At 39.0% G+C, this 18,941-nt stretch overlaps 1 protein-coding gene across 1 annotated transcript; it reads left to right on the top strand.

Moving 5' to 3' along the window:
• The first annotated feature begins 2,727 nt into the window (after positions 1-2,727).
• On the top strand, positions 2,728-17,939 carry nfx1 (nuclear transcription factor, X-box binding 1). The gene is made up of 23 exons (XM_042510553.1): positions 2,728-2,969; positions 4,169-5,086; positions 5,548-5,709; positions 6,007-6,084; positions 6,222-6,327; positions 7,072-7,143; positions 7,279-7,418; positions 7,530-7,629; positions 7,728-7,945; positions 8,412-8,509; positions 8,613-8,643; positions 8,734-8,816; positions 9,819-9,927; positions 10,153-10,272; positions 10,743-10,822; positions 10,908-11,138; positions 11,669-11,742; positions 12,569-12,670; positions 13,118-13,255; positions 13,409-13,475; positions 16,440-16,585; positions 16,678-16,782; positions 17,630-17,939. Exons 1-23 carry the CDS (start codon positions 2,951-2,953, stop codon positions 17,703-17,705), a joined length of 3,273 nt encoding a protein of 1,090 aa, XP_042366487.1. The 5' UTR covers positions 2,728-2,950; the 3' UTR covers positions 17,706-17,939.
• Positions 17,940-18,941: the final 1,002 nt, after the last annotated feature.

Here is an 18,941-nt window from a genome sequence, read left to right as displayed (position 1 = left end):
GTTTTTGTAATATTAAATCAAAATGTTGTCATGGTGCACAAAAAGAAACTGTTTTTGCATTAAAAAGCAGAAAGCTTTCATCACGATAGAACTTTACTATTGTTATTTTGAAAACGAAAGTACCTATTTTCTGGTATTTTATTCTCATTGACGGCAGCTTGACGCAGCTCTCTCCCACCCACCTCGCCTGGTTGACGGGGCCGATGAGCCGTTCTGCGCATGCGACATTTGAAATCTGTGACTGAAGGCCTGCCACTGAAAACAACCGTTTCCAGAGAAAAAGCATGCAGGTCTCGTTTGTTTGACTTGAAGGGACTATAATAAGGATATCTACTATCCTGAGTGTCATTAGAAGAATAGAAAACTGCCTAAATATTGTCAGTTTTAGCTATCTGCCCCCAGAAGCAACAAAATTCAACATAAAGCTTCTTTTAATCTCCTGTGTTAATGGTTGACAATCGTCCTTTAGGTCTTCTGGTTTATAGTGTATTGCCCTGGCAAGTAATATCACAACACTATTTTCTCTTTCATGCTTTTTAATTGATTACATTATAATTATATTATTGTACTTTTATTCTTTAAAACATTATTTATTTGACTAATTTCATGTTCTTGTCACCTAATTTCTTGCAAATTGCTGGACATCCCTTGTCAAGTAGCTCATTGCATGTTTAGTTATGTTTTTAAAAAGAAATCAAACCATTGTATGCTCAGGTTTCAAAGGTTTAAATGCTTGTGAAAGATGTCTGAATGCAAAAGAAGAACTAATACTGACGACTTTTCAAAGGGTTATTTTTTTGTCAGACATGGACATTTAAAATTGGCTCCAGCTCTCATCTATTGCCACTTACCAGCAGTTACCAGCACTTACTATTATTAGTAATAATAGTAGTAGTAGTAGTTTATTATTACTATTATTATATTGGGTGGGGGATGTCAAAAGTTGGTTCTCCTAACAGCTAAGGAAATGAATCACCACGGGCTGTTGCTGGCCATTGCATGCATTTTCCTCAGCTAACATGGACATGAGTTGATAAAACAGAACAGTTGGTTTTTGTGAGTTTGCACTAGTGTCCCCTACTGTCAGATGAGTTTATTTTAATTCAGTTCAGCCGTCCCTTTGAAAAAGTGGGTTTTCTGGGAAATTTAGTTAATGTTTACATAGGCTATTTATGTCAAAAGTGTGCCCAAAGAATCACTTTATAAATTTAGAAAAGTTATCATTGTATGTATGAGTAATGTAAATTCAGTTCAGTTTAATACATTTAAAACTTCCCTTTCAATGGAATCAACTTTTCAGCCAGACAACCAAAAAAAGAAATTATACACATGTAATAGGCCTGCTTTTGAGTTTGTGTAATACAAAAACAGACTGAAGGTTTGCCACAAATGAAAACACAATACTTCACCTTTTAAACCAACGTCACAGCAATGTGACATAATATTTACAAAATTCTCGGACACAGTGAGCCTTACCCAGAGGTCATGACCTTTTCTGTACCAGTTGTTGTTGAGGTTCTTCATCTCAAACCTATCTTGTAAAATCACAGTAAGTACACTCAAAAAATAGCCTTGTCATCCTAAACTAGCTCCACTGTTTAATACCATAGAAAATAATCTTTTCCTTTTTTTGTGTAAGTGTGTACAAATACAAGGAATTTGACTCTGGTTGTTGTGACTCTAAATGTAGCGAGCAGAAGGACAACAAAGCCTGGCCTAACAAGGTAAATGCAAACACTTTGTAGACAAAAAGACAAAAGTATGATGTTGCAGAGTGCAAAAGGCGCTGGAATAAATATGTTTTTAACAGGTTTTTTTTATATACACAAGGTATTTTGATTTAGCTGTATAATACAGTGTGCTCATATTAATATTGACAGTGATTACACTTACAGTGTGTATAAAGTATAAAATGTATACCTTACAGGCACAGTGAAGTAAAGTGTATGTTTGGTGTTACAGGGTTAATGTATGAAGTGTTAAGGTGTATAATCATATGCAAACTATGATGTAATATATTCTAATATCTTCCTAATTAGTTTTTTCTCTCCTATTTTCAATCAGACAAGCTTCTTTATTCCCTGTTGTACTAATCCAAACATGGAGCACCACCTTGTGGTCATTCCTCAATAGTTTCTATGCCTGTTAAGTTAGCTCCTTCATTTTCCAAAATATATTTTTAAAATTAAAGCACAGTGTTGGCAGATGGTGGTTCTGTAGGTGTAATGTTTTTTTGTTTTTTTTTTCTGGTAGTTTTTTTCCCTCACAAACTCAGTTGAGTATTCCAAGCTGTCATTAAATAAAAAAAATAATGTAAAAATAAGCATATAAAATCCAATCCAAATCTATTTATGAAGCACACTTAAAAAGAGAGTTGATCAAAGTGCTGTACATCATCAAATTAAAAAACAGCATAAATATCAAATAAATAAATAACATGGGGGGAAAGAGGAAACAGCAAAAACAAAAACCTTCCAGGTCTGCTAAACAGATTAAATAAAACTGAAATGTGACATAATTCATAATTTAGATAGTTTTAGACCTTAAAACATAGTCAAATATGTTTTTAAACTGGTAAATTTACAAATATTGAAGTAGGATTGGTAGGTTGAATCACAGACAGTCTATGGGTTGAATAATAATTTCTGTTAATAACTAATCATTTCCTTTTTACTTTGAAAATACTGACCGGGAGTTCCGCTTTAGATTATCGCTAGCTTAGCATTAGCTTGTGTTAGCTTGAGAGCTAGTGTTGTTAAAGTGAGTTGAAGGAAGGAGGAGGTTGTTTCTGGTTATTTACGGAGCACGTCTCAATTTTAACAACCAGAAGACAGGTGAAAGAGTGGATATTATCGCGCTAGTGTCTGAATACACTTGTCATTTCTCAGAAAACAGCCTGTTGTCCTCAAACTTGTTTCGTGGGAGAAACAACAACTCGAGTTTAAACTGAATGGCTGAGGGCTCCTCAGGTAAACATTTTTATCTGTACTGTGGAAAAAAACACGTGTCAACATTTAACTGAACTGCTCTGTGATGACCTAATACCTATTTAAACATTTACACACTTAATTTATGTGGTAAGTTAACTGGTTTGTTTCTTAGCTGACGTTAGCTAACATTAACTTTCAGCTAACATTAGCTAGCTGACCGAGCAGCTGATTTTTCATTTATAAAACACTCTTTAGGCATGCTAACGGTTGCTAATGCTAGTATTGCATCTTTCGTGACAGCACGTGACAGTGAACTTTGATAGCTAACATTACACCTGACCTGAAACACACCACTAGGAGCTAATAAACATGTGATTAGCCTGTTAGCGTGTAATAGCAACACTTTCTTGATAGCTAGTTGGCTATTAACCTAATAGCTATAACTCAAATGATTGTTACATAATCTGATGGGTCGCAGACAGTGTAGGACAGAAAATTAGTGATTCATTTCTTGAAACATGAACAAATTGGCTGGATTTGTCTCGAAAACTTGAGAAGGTAATGAGCAACAACAGAATGAATGAGCCAAAAAGTAGTTAAAAGTACAAAAAATTACCTGAAAAAAAGTTTAAAACAGGAATAACGCTTAAAAAATATAACCTGACTGTAACACTACTTAAAATATTTAATTTTGATAATTATAAATATAGTCCCCCCCCAAGAAATTTTCCTTAGCATTTTATTTTGATAAAAAAAAATCCTAAATTTACAAATTACTTGCAATTTGTGGGACATTTTTCATCGTTGCCTTTTCCGCCATGTTTTTGAAAAAATTGCGCAAGAGTTAAATTGCAATAGTGTGTTACTGACGGCTTTGTTTTTTACATTGGTCATACTTGATCATATAAGTTTTGAGACATTATTCTGGCTTAGGATGCAATAATTGACTGCTGAGTCACTGATGGGAATTACTGACTCATTGTTGCTCAATCCCACAGTAGGCATCACATGATCGCTGTAATGCAGTAGTGTGGTTACAGTTACAGCCCTAGGTGGCATCCACATGAATGCCAGGACCAAAAGTTTCCCAGCAGAACATTGTTTCGAGATGATCAATATAATTAACTTCATCTGTCTGGGGTTTTAGTGTTGCGGCTGATCGGTGTATACTGTAGCTGTATCTGGATGTGATGATTCTACACGCATCTTCAGGCTTATAAAATGTTTTCTGTTTGCAGAACCTCCTGACCTCAATCCAGATGGGGCGTCACATCAAAAACCAAATCAGCACAAATCCAGAAGAGGCCGGCCCAGACACAACAATGACAGAAACCTGAATAACTATGATCCTTCTCAGCAATATGGACACTTTCATCAGGGCTTTAAACCCCCATTTAGCCACGATAACTCAAATTATGTATTTAATCACTATCCTCCCTACCAAGGGGATGATGGAGCCAGAAGGCGAGGCAGAGGTAGAGGGAGGAGAGAAGGGAACAGAGGTGTAAATGGGAATTTCGGTGGCTTCAGCTCCAGTTGGCAAAGACCTGGAGGTGAGTTTGGTCCGTATAATGGTAACAGCAGAGGTGCTGGGGGCTTTAACATGGGGGCGCATCCCATGGATGGACCTGATGGACCCAGCTGGAGGAGAGAAGATACAGGCAGGAATTTTGAACACTTCAGTGAAGACCAGGATGCTCAGGCAAAAAAAACCCAAAAGTTTAATCAGGAGCAGAGGAGAGGACAACAAACCGAAAAGGGTAATCGCACCACTGCAGTCGGGGTTCAGAGGTCAAATGACGTCAAAGAAAACCCCTCTTCAGACATCAGGGATAGAAGTCAGAGGAGCGGGCACTTCCCCGTTTCTCACCATGATGATCATCGGAGGATGCACACTGAGGCAAAGCGACGACAAGGACCAATCAAACCACCCAAACCATCATCTCAAGACGAAATGGGCTCGGAGATGGGGGCCAGTTTTCAAGATGACTTCAGCCATGGCAGATCATCTCAGGATCCTGCCTGTAAAGCTGGACGAGGCTCAGGACGATACACACCCCTGCAGGCCAGAGGGGGGAGGCGAACGCATCATCAAAACCACAGGCCGGGCCAGAGGAACTGGGACAAGATGCCAGAGAGCAAGGAGACGCAGACAGGTTAGGCCGTAATTTCAACTTGTAGATAGACACCAAAGAATCAGTGACGGATTAATAAAAAATATTTTTAATAAAAAAAACTTTCATCTTGTTTTTTATATTAACAGGTCATCAAGATAAATCTTTCAGCCCCAGTTGACATTTCATATCATGTGACAGGATCCTAAATTATATTTATTTGGAAGCCACACATTCATAAAGCTGTATAATTAATCACTTAACCACTTAGCAATATGTTGATAGTATATAGATACTGTGATATGAAACAAGATATCGCCTTAGATTTTGTATATTGTAATATCGTAAGTGTTGTCTTTTCCTGGTTTTGCGTCATTATATACTCCATACCTTCCAATTAAAGATAATATATTTTGATAATAATCAGTCGGTTTCAACAGGGCTCCTCAGGTTCCTCAGGTTAGGTTAATTGTAATTGAACCTCTGATCTCTTCCCTCCACAGGGTGTCTAATTGAGCAGCTGTCTGAGGAGAAGTACGAGTGCATGGTTTGCTGCGATGTTATCCGGTGCATGGCGCCGGTGTGGAGCTGCCAGAGCTGCTTCCACGTCTTCCACCTGAACTGCATCAAGAAGTGGGCTCGATCTCCGGCCTCTCAGGCAGACGGTACAACCTCTCTGTTCAGTCAAAGCAGCTCTGACCCACAGTGCATTCAGTATCTCTTTGAGTCTACAAAACAACAGGCCTCCAGTATAATACACTGTAATGCATAATGCTATTGTGTGGACGGACAATACCTCACTGTGGGCCCGTTAACAAAAAACAAAACCGCTTTGAAGTTCCTGCTGCATCAACAGTGTATATTGTGTTGCATTGCAGTTTTAGGCCAGAGGGAATATTTGCTATTCTCCTTATGTAAATTTAATATAAAAAGGTTTACGCTAAAATAAAGCTGTTTTTCAGAATCAACCAAAGGCTGGCGTTGTCCGGCCTGCCAGAATGTTGCACTAAAACCACCAACCTCCTACACCTGCTTCTGCGGTGAGTAACCATTTCGTTCCTGCAATTACACACATATTAGAAACAGTAACGTATTTATTGTCAGGTTAGATCACTGAATGTATAATTCTCCTGTAAGCGATCACGTCTGTGACCTTTGTTCTACGTTTGATTGGCAGGTAAAGTGACAAACCCGGAGTGGCAGCGCAGTGAGATTCCCCACACCTGCGGTGACATGTGTGGAAAGAAAAGGAGCGGAGTGGACTGCAACCACCCCTGTAACATGTAAGCCTTAAAATCACAGGAAGACAGTATTTTGATGGTATGGCACCATAGAACAGGAGTTATCTGTAAAACACGAATGACTAATAATGACATTATTACAATAGTTTTCGTGGATAACGTTCCACGCAATGTAACATACTGGCGAATTTGTTTGATTTATCTGTCCAGATGTTACTCTTATGTGTTTTTTAAAATTTGTGACGTTTTGCCTCCAATCACATAGTTTCTCCATTTTTCCGTTCTGTGTCTCTCTTCATGTACACTACTTACCTGAAATTATATTACAGCTGAGTCTCAATCTGATATATTTGAAAAACACCAGGCAAGTGGGACAAGAAAAAAAAATTTTTTAGCAAAGGTCCTTGATAAGTCATGGAAAAGTTTTGAAATTTTGTCAATGAAAATGTTTGGGAACCTTAAAATAGGATCTTTTAAATGGTGTCTGTAAGCTTCTATAAAGCCTGCTAGTTCTCATTATAAAAATCTTAAATGTTGTAACAGTAATTAAGTTTCATCCGTGTCTCGAATTATGCTGTGTTGGTCTCTTGAATTTGAGGGTACTGGGCCTAAAAAGTCCCTAAAAAATCCTAAAATTTGATGTTAAAGAAGTTATTAAAACCTTGTTTTTAAAACATCCAATGTGATACTGATTTTACATGTATTGTAAATAACGTGTCTTTAAATGTCATCAATCCAAAATTTAGAGTATTTGTGTTAAACAATGATTTCTGTGTCTCCCTTCAGCTTATGTCACCCTGGACCTTGTCCACAATGTCCTGCCTTTGTAACAAAATCCTGTACCTGTGGGAAGACCAGGTACTCTACATTTTCATCATGTTTGCGTCTCTGTAACTGATGTAGTGTATCTGTGGACATTGTGTACTTACGTGTTACCCAAAGAGATTGCTTCCTGTATGTGAGGTTTTGACGCCATGATATTGATCATTGCAGTCAGCCAATGCGCTGTGGACAGAGTACAGTGCTCCAGTGTGACAAGGTGTGCGGGGCCTTCCTTAATTGTGCTAAACACACATGCACCGAGGTGTGCCACAGTGGAGCATGTAAACCCTGCCAGCTGCAAGTTCAGCAGGGTGAGTCTCACTTTGCAGCACAAATAAAAATGTGTCTTGTAGTGTTTTTATCTTAATAACTTGATCTTAGAATCAACTGATAAAAATGTGTCTGTTTTTCTATTTTGTTAGTGTGCTACTGTGGCGTTACCACTCGTAAAGTCCTGTGTGGGACAGACAAAGACGAATTTGATGGTTCAGGACATTTCTCCTGTCAGAAATTATGTGAGAAGTAAGTCAGCATTAAGCAATCATCTGTGAATTACAGTAAAAGCTTATTTCAGTTAGACAGTTCCCACCGCTGTCTGACACTCACTCTCCACCATTCAGGATGCTAAACTGCGAAGCTCACCGCTGCCAGCAGGTGTGCCACCGCGGTGCGTGCCAGCCGTGCCCACGCTCCCCGAGTCTGGTGAAGACGTGTCCCTGCAGTCAGACACCACTGACCAAACTCCTGGAGCTGGGCTACTCTGAACGCCGAAGCTGTTCCGATGCGATCCCCTCCTGTGGAAAAACATGCAACAAACCTCTGGCCTGTGGCTCCAGCGGTAAGGAAGAGGGACACATTTTGACTTAACTAGTAAAAATAAATGTCTGTGTTTTTTAAAAGATCACTGCTGCCTTGTCAACATGCTCATAATCTAGAGTCACAGGTAAACAGTTAGAAGTGAAACTATCTGCAAACAATATTTGAAACTTATCAAGTATAGGATATGAAAACATGTGACAGGTCTGAAAGTGTTTAATGTGAAAAAATGCTTTCATTAGTAATATTTGGTTATTCATGTCCAGAAGTTGATTGTATTTAAAACCATTTTTTTCAAGTTCTTTTTTTGACTCTTTGAAACTTGTAGCAACATCGCTTTTCTTGTGCTGCTTATGTAGCACCCATTTTATTTTTCCTCCATCATTTTCTGAGACAGTGTTTTTATTTTTGTATTCCGACAGGATGTGAGAAATGCTGAGCTTACAGGCCTTGTTCTTCATGCACTTCATGAATGTGTGTTATTTCAGACACCATCCACCTGTGTGAGAAGTTGTGCCATGAGGACAGCTGCGGGCCGTGCTCCCTGACCTCCACTATCAGATGCAGATGTGGCTCCAAGACAAAAGTAGGCAGAAACACCGTTCAACCTTCGTTTTCAGTGCTGGCACCGCTCTTGTTCAGTGTGCTTCATGACACCAAAGAGTTTAAACTGACCTTTGTTTTTTCAGGAGGTTCCATGCGCAACGATCCAAAAAGAAGGTGAGATTCAGGCAAATTTAGATCAAATGAAACAAATGTGACATGGCCACCTTCCTATGTTGATTTCACTTCTGACTCCTTCCGTTCCAGATGAGCTTGTTTTCACTTGTGAGAGGCGCTGCAATAAGAAACGCTCCTGTGGACGACACAAGTGTGGCGAGCTGTGTTGTGTGGTGAGTATTCAGTAAACAACCATACCACCATGTGATGAAAAGCCAAAAAACAGGAGAGCCTCTTGAAACTAGTAAGAGTACAAAAAAGACGGTGCTCTTTGGTGAGGGGCATACATTTAGAAAAAAATAAGAAGGAACTAAGGCAGTCATCTTTAGGAAAAAAAGTTAAAATGCCTTTATTTTATTGGCAGGTTTTAAAGACAGAGCAGGTTCTATAAATTTTTTTTGGCATTTCTGCGTTCACAAATTCGAAAGTTGCAGACAAACCTGTCATGAAAGTAACTTATACACAAAGGGTAATTCAATCAGCCAGTGTGAGCATTCAGAAATTAGAGTCCACCAGTATGAAACTGTATTCACTTAGGCTCCTCCCCATACTACTATAGTATATAGTGTGTTAGAAAAAGATTTAGTATGTCCCAATACATAGTTTATCAGATGCAGTATGCCAAAAATACCAGGATGCTCTACTACAATCAGTCGGATTTTGCAATAAGCAAGCCAGCATGTCACATGGAAGATGCTGTACATTGACTGAGCCGCAGATGACAGCTGACTCGTTTAATAGTAATGTAATTTTATTATATATTAAATGTTTAAGCGAACAAACAAATTAATTATGCTATTACATTCAGTGTTTGACCCAGGTACCCTGAGGCTACTTTGAAGCTTTTTTCTGATTTAATAGGTTGACTGACTGAGTAACAAAAGTAAAACTAAACAGTGATGTAAAATCGAGTGTTATTCAGCCAGCTTGAATAGAGGTCTTAAACTCATCACTTTATTTGAGCTTTTCATGCAACCTAGACAAAAAGAGGCTAGAGATACACATCTAGAGGTGACACAGAAATTAAATTTCAGCTTGCAGCAAACATCTGATAAAAGTGAAAGGTCTTTTATATTAAATTCAAGGTCTTACAACCAATCAAAACAGCAATTTAATTATTGGGAAACTGCCAGGCGAGGGGAGGTGGTGTCACTGATTTCTTTCTATCCATCCAGAATGTGGAGCACAAGTGTCCCCTGATCTGCGGCTACAAGCTCAACTGTGGCCTCCATCGCTGCCAGGAGCCTTGTCACCGTGGAAACTGTGAGCCCTGCTGGCAGTCCAGTGAGTTCATTTTCAGCGGTCCAACAGTGCTGTATTTATGAGTCAAGTCTCAGAACTACCACAGAGTTATTCTGTCTTTAAAACAAAACCTAATTTGAGGTTTTTACTTCATCTCTGTGTCATTTTCTGTCCTCTTTGGTGCTATGTCTGGCATTAATGTGCCATGACGGTGCCACAGAGCGCATATCCCATAGTATGTGGTGTCATTATTCTTTCTGTTTGTAGGCTTTGATGAGCTGGCGTGTCACTGTGGGCTCACTGTCTTGTACCCGCCCATCCCCTGTGGCACAAAGCCACCAGAGTGCAAAAACTTGTGTACAAGAAGACACGAGTGTGACCACCCAGGTGAGATAAAACTGTAAATGTGTGGGCTGCTTGATTTTTATCTGGATTATCTTGTTTTTGTAATTGTTAGGGATGCACAATATTAAATATTTTGCCCAACATCCGGTATGCTCATGTATAACAACTCATTTGACTGATAACAGATATCGATAGATCCCCTTTTTTGCATACTTGTATCATGATGGCCCACTAGCAGGTGGAGACAAAAAATACAGCATTTTTAAGTGTACACTTTAACTTGGGCCTTTTTGTTGGCTCCTGATATCAGCAGAAATCAGCATGCTGGCCAATTCCGATATTTCATTTTAAAGCCAAAACTGATGACGACCAATGTTAGTGCATCCATGGGAACTCTTGGAAGCCAAAATCGTAATTGAAAATAAAATCTGATTTATCACCCAGCCCCAGTGAACATTCACACTGCAGTCATAAACTGTAAATGAGAAACCTAACATTTATCTCTCATTTAGTGTTTCACAATTGCCACAGTGAAGAGAAGTGTCCGCCTTGCACTTACCTCACTCAGAAATGGTGCATGGGAAAGCACGAGGTAACACTGAGCCGACAATTTGCATAAATTTGACATTTTTTTAAATTTGTGCGATTAAAGTGACGCTCTTTCCTCTGGCCCACAGCAACGCAACAACATCCCATGTCATCTTCAGGACATCTCTTGCGGCCTGGTGTGTAACAAAGCGCTGCAGTGTGAGATGCACCGCTGCAGACGGATCTGCCACCGGAGCGAGTGTTTGGCAGAGGGCAGTTGCCAGCAGCCCTGCACGCTGCCTCGTCCAGACTGCGGCCACCCGTGCGCCGCTCCCTGTCACAAAGGCAGCAGCTGCCCACGCACCACCTGCACCGCCAAGGTACAACACGCCGACACTGAGAGCAGCTGGACTTCCAGTAGCTGAATAATGGGTTACAAAGTTTGTGCAGATGGTTGTTGTTATGTCGAGACTGGGAATCATGGGGAGTTTTGGCATATTTTCTCACAATCCAAATATTTCTCCTCAATTTAATAACTCATTACCCTGATGAAAAATGACTTGTAGTGTCACAGCCTCTAATAATTGAAGTTCATGTTCAACAGTCCAGCTGTGTATCCTCTCAGTTCATTTCAGCTCCACATGGTTCACATGTAGTTGATGAAATCTGTTGTAATAGTGTGTAGCTGTCATTAATAGTTAACTTGGATGAAATAATAACATTTCAGTGGCAGTGCTCCAAGCTCAAGAGCTTAACAAACAATGAGACCCTTCACAGCTGCAGGAATCCCTCTCAAAAGCAGCATCGAACTCTCAAGAAAGCAACATAATTTGTCTGCTTTTGCCTTTTTGCAGCAGACTGAAGTCTTTCCACTTGTATGTTGTACACTAATTCTTCACACTTTTCACAGGTGGCTCTACAGTGCGACTGTGGTCGACGAAAGGAAACAGTGGTCTGCACAGAGGCGGCCACTTCATATCAGAGGTCAGTAAAGCTGTTTCTCTATTCTGTAACAATGATATTATCATCCAATAAACGATGATGAAAGGGACGCAAATAGATTTAAATGTTTATGGAATGGAGAGGCATTCGTTGCAATAACCCTCAAGTGGCGGCAATGTGTAGGCAGAAAGTGCTTTATTTACACAAGGGCGTGCTGAGATTAATTAATCACATCCATCAACTTCTGAGGTTATTATTATTCGACAACATATTTAATTGCCCTCAAACAGTCACGCCACCGTTGACTGCCACTTTCATATTTTGTTGCTCTTGCAAAAGCCCCCATGGTTGACGGTTGGTCGTTCTTTGTGGTTGGATTCAGTGGCAGATTTGCACATTCTGGTGTATGCAGCGTTTTAACACAATTTGCAGAGAGTCCTGCACACTGAGTAAATAAATAAATTGCGACAATTTGGCATATCTATATCTATATTTATCTACGTGTATCTATGTATCTAGCTTTGTATGTATGTATGTATGTATCTATCTATATCTATATATAAAAATATAGTTAGGTTTTAATTTTTAGCACTCTTGCAGGTAAAGCACTTTGAGCTGCCTTTTATTTATCAAAGTTGCGATACAAATAATTATTATAAATATTGTTATACACTTACTATTATTATACGTGATTACCTTCACATACTTTTACATCAAGTATGTATCCTATTTTTTTTTTACCATTATTATGGCCTACCAATCTCATGTTGATCGATAATCTCGTCATATCACCTAAGGCTAGTATTCTTAAAATGTTTTAACTTTGAAAAGGAAGTGGTTGAAATGTCCGTCATCCTCTGCACTGCAGGTATGCAGCCATCGCCATGGCGAGCAAACTGTCTGACATGCAGCTCGGTGACTCGATGGACATCGGCCCGCTCCTCACTAAGAAGGAGCTGAAACAGACCAGGTGCAGTAACGGAGGGAATCGATGACTAAGAGCTGGGGCCAAGCTGCTGATGTAAAGTGTTTTCTGAAAGTGACGCACACAAAATGATTTAAGAGCGAGGCATGAGAGGTCGTTCTCTGCAGTGATTTTAGAACAGGCACAGAGCAGTTTCTTTTAATCAATACCAAAACATTATTTAAATGTTCTTCTGCATAGGAGAAATGGATTTCCTGTTCTCTATGAGTGATTACTATTTGTTTGTGTATTAATATTTAAATGCATCCATCAAAAGTAATGCATTTTAATGGATTACAGCAGCTGCAGCAGCCCCTCTGAACTGTTTGTTTCATAAGAATCGTTTTAGTACAGCAAGTTGAAACAAATGAGATGCGTATCAGCATCCAGTTTCATGATTTAATGTAAAATCAGCCTGCGTGTTTTTTTAAATGATGTGGTTTGTTTTCTTAGGCTTGAATGTGATGAGGAGTGTGCTACTTTGGAGAGAAACAGGCGTTTGGCAGAGGCGTTGCAGATAGACCCATCCTCTGACCCTTTCAACGTCCGCTCTACTTCTGTATACAGCGACAGCCTCAAAGAGGATGCCAGGTCTCTCTTTATGGTTCTGTCTGTTTTGCAGTGATTATTACTGGACGTTTATTAATTGCACAAGTTAATTCTGCCTGTACAGTTTGGATCATCTGTTTATGTTGGCTGTGGGAACACACACACAAAAAACTCCTCATGTGCCCTTTCTTTCAGAAAAGACCTGAAATTCGTCTCGGAGGTAGAAGAGGAGATTAGGAATCTTGTGGAGCTTGCTAATAAGGTAAGATGATACAAGGAGTCCCTTGTATGTGGTAACGACATTTTGGGTGACCCCTGCTCCCTCTGGTGGCCATGCTGGGAGCCCACTGCTCTCAATAGTAACTGAGGAAAAACGGATAAAATGCGAAGTGTTAACCTTAAAATTTGTCCTGAACATTTCGATATTGAAGCATTTTACTGATGTCGCACTTAGATGATGGAAAATAACACTCTATTGTCTCCAGGCAGTTGTCAGTTCACATATATGACACTGACGAGGCAGCCGGTGCACCATCAAAAAACGCCTTTGCACTCCGGACACAACATGACGCCAGAAGATACATGCACAAATTAACTGTTTATTAGTTCTATGCGACAAACATAAGATGATTTCTAAGCACAATTTTGTTTAAAGCCGCAGCAACACAAGCGCCAGAATAAATGATTGCTTTTCCGGCGTTTCTGCAGATATGTTACATTTGTATGTTTCATTTAAGGGTGTCGCAAAATAATACTACTGACAGTTATCATGATTTTTAAAAATTGAATATTGATATAATTTTACAAAGGTGCATTTGATATTATATTTAAAAAAATCAGAGCCTCTTAAATAATTTTCATTTCTTTTAGTTCATGCTTTAGTTCTCACTTTTGTACAGTTGTAGAATATCTGAAAAAGTTAAGTTAAATTTTCGATAGATATTATGATAATAATGTTATTGTAACTCTTTTGTCTGTGTACTAATAGTTGATATTATGCCAGCCCTAATTTTTATATGTAATGGATATGTTGCAACTTTACCCTTCATTTGTCAGTATTATGTAGTCACAACACTGTGGTGAATTTTGCATAAAACCACTTGCTTAAGTTCAAGGAAACATCACATTTGGGCTTAAAATGCCTGTTTTTGTTGCCCCAAACACAGCTGAAAAAGTGCTGGCGTCTTGTGTCGGTTTGATCACCAAGATGTCTGGAAATATGCTGACATCCAGTTAAAATATTCCCAGTTTGGTTGCCAAAAAATACAGCTGGAATTGTCTTAATGTGTCGTTAAAAATACCCGATTCTGACGATATGTCATTTGTTATTTGTGGTTAGTGGGAATGAGGAGGATTGCGTTTGGATCTCACGCTTTGTTCCTCGTCATCTAGATGCTTTATAAAGTTTTATACCAGTTGTGAATCGGCTGTGTAAATTTGTTAAAATTCAATAAAAATATTTTTGATTTAAAAAAAAAAAAAAAACACACAGTTTGCTTGCCAAAACACATCTGGAAATGTGCTGACGTCTTGTTAAAAATACCGGTTTGGCTGCGACAAAGAAATCTCACTGGTTTCCAACATCAGCCCGCCACCCACCATCCCCTGCTCCTCTGAAAGAGAGCCTCGGTTCAAATACATGCAGTCTGAACTACGTCACTTAAAAAATGTTGTTATGATACGTATGAAATGTACTAACATATCCATGGTTTGCAGAAACGTACAGTGCCAACATTTTTTTCTGGTCTGCGGTCTCACTGTCCTAACAAACATTTCATGTATTTGGACCAAAGCTTATTTATTATCTATTACTGGTCCTCAGTATCTGAGCCATCACAAAAGTCCACTGTTATATTAACATTTGCATCAGCTGCTTAAAACTAGTGTCAGTAAAAAATGCTTCAGCTGTGACCATGTATGGAACACAGCCCACAACTTGCATTATTATTTTCTGACCCAGATGTTGAATATTCAGTTACGTTTGAGCTCGGTCAATTCTCCGGTGGACCTGCACGATGAAACCAGCTGTGGTTGCTTGTAGATTTCTGACAGGACGGCAAAGACTCTTAAGTAACTGTTTCTAAAACAGAATAATTAGTAGTTACCTCATGGGGCAGTTAGAAAAATAGTCTCCATGTTTTTTTTCAGGTTTTTTTTCCAGCTTTGGTGGGTGCATCGAGGCTAACAGGAGCGAGACTGTCAAGGTCACTGCAGCTTTGGTTTCTTGCCAAATGTAAAAATGTATTGTTTATGAGCAGTGGAGTTTTTGGAGCTGTGAATCATGGGGGCAAAGCTATTCTGACTCAGAGTCTGCTTAATCAAAGGTTTTATCAGATTTTCTCACATTTTAAATTTACTACAAACCGTGCTGCCTTTACGGACTCATTTTATGCTTTTGGCCTTCTTGTGTGGGCTTCCTATTTCCCAAAAGCTAAGCTGTTAAATTTTATTCTCTATGGAAATGTTGCTGTAGTACTTTATAAGTAGCTTCTGGCAGAAAGAGCAGATCAGTTTTATGCCAGTTGTTGTTTTCCCACCTCCCCATGTGTACTACATTACTATAAAACATCAGGTCAAACTGGCTCCAAAAAACAGGCCACACATACATTACATGCCCAAAAGTATGTGGACGTCCACACTAGGGGTCGACCGATATTTCTTTTGCAGGGCTGATACTGATACCGATTATTAGTAGTTAATAAGACTGATAACCGATATTAGGAACCCATATGCATTTATGTTAAAAATAAAATCTTTCTGTCAATATATAGAATTTGGAGTATAACAGACTCAACACTTTTTTTTTTAAATGCCTTTAGCGAATGTTTAATAAAAACTGAAACCTTCTATATCATATACAGCAAGTTCCCAGCAACTTTTTTTATAAAGTCAGGTGAAAATTTAGATTAAAAAATGAATAAATTATTAGGTAAAAGTTCCTCCTGTGCTGATACGTTCTTTGCTCATTTTGATTAATTAGTTGTCTCAAAGATCCTTAAAATAAAATGCCAATACAGATATTTGGTCAAATGCCAGTAATCAACCCTGATAATCTGTTGACCCGTTATCCACACATTATACCCAAATGTGGATATAATGCGACATTTACTTGACATTTACGACATTTACTTGTATACTCATGTAAATGTCTCTGCGGGGCTGCAGGAAGCACATCGGTGAAGCTTTGAAATGCTTTTTCAGTATAAATCACTTCTTATGTCTGCAGGGAAAACAACCAAAGAGGATTCACCGTTTCCCACCCATGAACAGAGAACACCGAAAAATCGTCCACGAGCTGGCCGAGGTTTATACCGTGGAGAGCGTGAGCTACGACAACGAGCCCAAACGTAACGTGGTCATCACAGCCCACAAGTAAGACTTTGTTCAAACTGTAACAAACAGCGTCCAGCCTGGATGACTTTTTCAGATACAGATGTTGATTGAAGAGTTTCTCGTTTTCTCAGGGGGAAGGCGGCATGTCCAACCTCAACCCTGACATCACTGATAGAGCGAGAGATGGCCGTGAGGGCCCCTCCTCCCATCGCTCATATCAAACAGCATAGCAGCAAGTAAGTTTTTCTCTGTGGTTAACCCTTTGAAACCTGTGCAATTTGGCTCAATTTCTGTCAAAAACATGGGGAGAAGGCATTGAGTAAAGAAATGTCCCAAAAATGGGAAAAAAATTAGTAGCAAGTTACAAAATCAAATCAAATTATTCCTGTAAAGAGGCTGTTCTGGAACCACAGGGGCCGAAAACAAACAATCTCCTCCATTATTGGAAATGTCACAGATGTTTTATTAAAGCCTCTGGGAACCCAAATCACCAAAAACTTTCTTAATATGTAGTTTAGGGCCTTACATGCATAATAAAAAGCATCAAAAATGATCGGACATTAGCCTTAATCCACATTTGAAATATTGTCATTTTAGTTTTTTTTTAATGTGTCAGTTGATACTAATTTAAAATGCCAAATTAAAATCCCTCAACCCTCGTTTTAAATTCACTCTGAGTGCCGGAGCACTCTGGCACAAACTGGACCGTTGATAAATTCGGAGCACTGTTGGAGAGTATCATTCAGCAGCGTGCTCTGGGAGTGTCAAAGTGCACTCTGGGCGCCCACACAGTATTGAGAAATGCTGTTATCCTCAAAATGAGCTGTTTGAACTCTGTTTTCCAGTAGCTGGGAACATTTATTTTCACTCAGATTTTTGTAGATACTTAATGTGACACTCAACTTTGAAATACTGTGTGCATTCTTACTATTTCAAACCAGGTTACCAGAGGCCTAAAACATCTACGATTGATCTCCTAAGGTGTTTATATTAAGGATGCATTATCTCGCCTTTATCATTCTTGTTACTTCTCATATTTTACTGCTTGCTTATGACTCGTTTTCTTTTCGATTCTCCTCCCAGGGACGTCAGTGGAGGCTCCTGGTCCAAGATTGTTAAGGAAGAGCCTGTGATAGATTATTTTGATGTCCAGGACTAAAATGAGGCCAAATAAAATAAAACCTCAGGATCTACTCATTAACATCAGTCTACATCTGCCAAAAAAAAAAAGCAGAGTAATTTAATTTGGATTCATTATCAAATAAAATTCTATTTGGGAACACAAACACACTGTATATCTTGGAGGCTGACATGAATGAGTGCTGAGAAAAGTGTAGTAGTTGTAAAGTTTCCCGTGAATTCAGATATTAAAGATGATCGAGCCTTGCACGGATGTTGCTGAAAAGCTCCTGTGTGTTTTCTTTGCCTGCTTTGTGTGCAGCTAGTCTGTCATTGAACCCAACTTAATAAGAAAAAAGTGAATTCTTTCCTTTTAAAAGGCATAATTGTTGGGATGAATTTAATGCATCGGCTTCAATATTCAGTAACTCATAAAAGTAGTTCAAATCTCAACAGCAGGTGTTTCATCAGAGTGAGCGCTCTGGTTTAAGAATCTCAAACAGTTTGGCAGAAAGTGTTTTCAGCCATGGGATATCTTTTGTTCTTCCTGCTGGTGTTGAGCCAAGGCTTCAGTAGTAAACCTCTGCTGATTGAGTTTGTGGGTGGGAAGGAGTGGGCTGCACTGCGGAAAGAAAGCTTTGTTCGCACACGGCTATTGTGTCGAGTTGTGCTGCACTTTTAGAAAACTCTTCCTCGGTAAAACCTGAAGAGATTTTGAGGTGAGTTTCAGAGCACGTAGACCTGGAAGGGATTAGAAAAGATGTGAAACAGTAAGATTATTGGTCAGTTTTACAGTTTTGAACCTACTCTCTGGCTGATTGACCGTTCAAGTCTGCAGCCTGAGAGGTAAAAAAGGTAACTTTGTTTTTGTTTTTTAACCTGGACAATATTTTGCCTTTTTTGTGTGTGTCTATGTGACTAATGGAGACAACAAATTTTGACAGTGGTGTGTTTTGGAGAGTGAGGCCTGTAGCTGCAGAATAGGCAGCAGTGTATTTGCATATTGTCAGTTTATATCCACCAACAATGTTTTTATAGGCTTAAATTATTATTTCAATGTCTGTTAACATTATGGAAAATATCCATACAGACATATTTTTGTTAAAAAGTAAGATTATTTATTTAGCCCGAAATGGTTCCCAAAATTGCTTTTGCCAAACACACCATACTCCATTTAAATAAACAGCTATTTTAACATGCGTAGAGACAGTATTTTCACATCTAAGTGGGTGAATTAAGAGTTAATTTCATCTAAACCAGTATTGACGATTTTCGT

This window comes from Plectropomus leopardus, chromosome 21, assembly GCF_008729295.1.
Source record: "Plectropomus leopardus isolate mb chromosome 21, YSFRI_Pleo_2.0, whole genome shotgun sequence".
Taxonomy (NCBI): Eukaryota; Metazoa; Chordata; class Actinopteri; order Perciformes; family Serranidae; genus Plectropomus; species Plectropomus leopardus.
The sequence above is the reverse complement of the archived record's forward strand: the minus strand, read 5'-3'. Positions and strand labels throughout refer to the sequence as shown.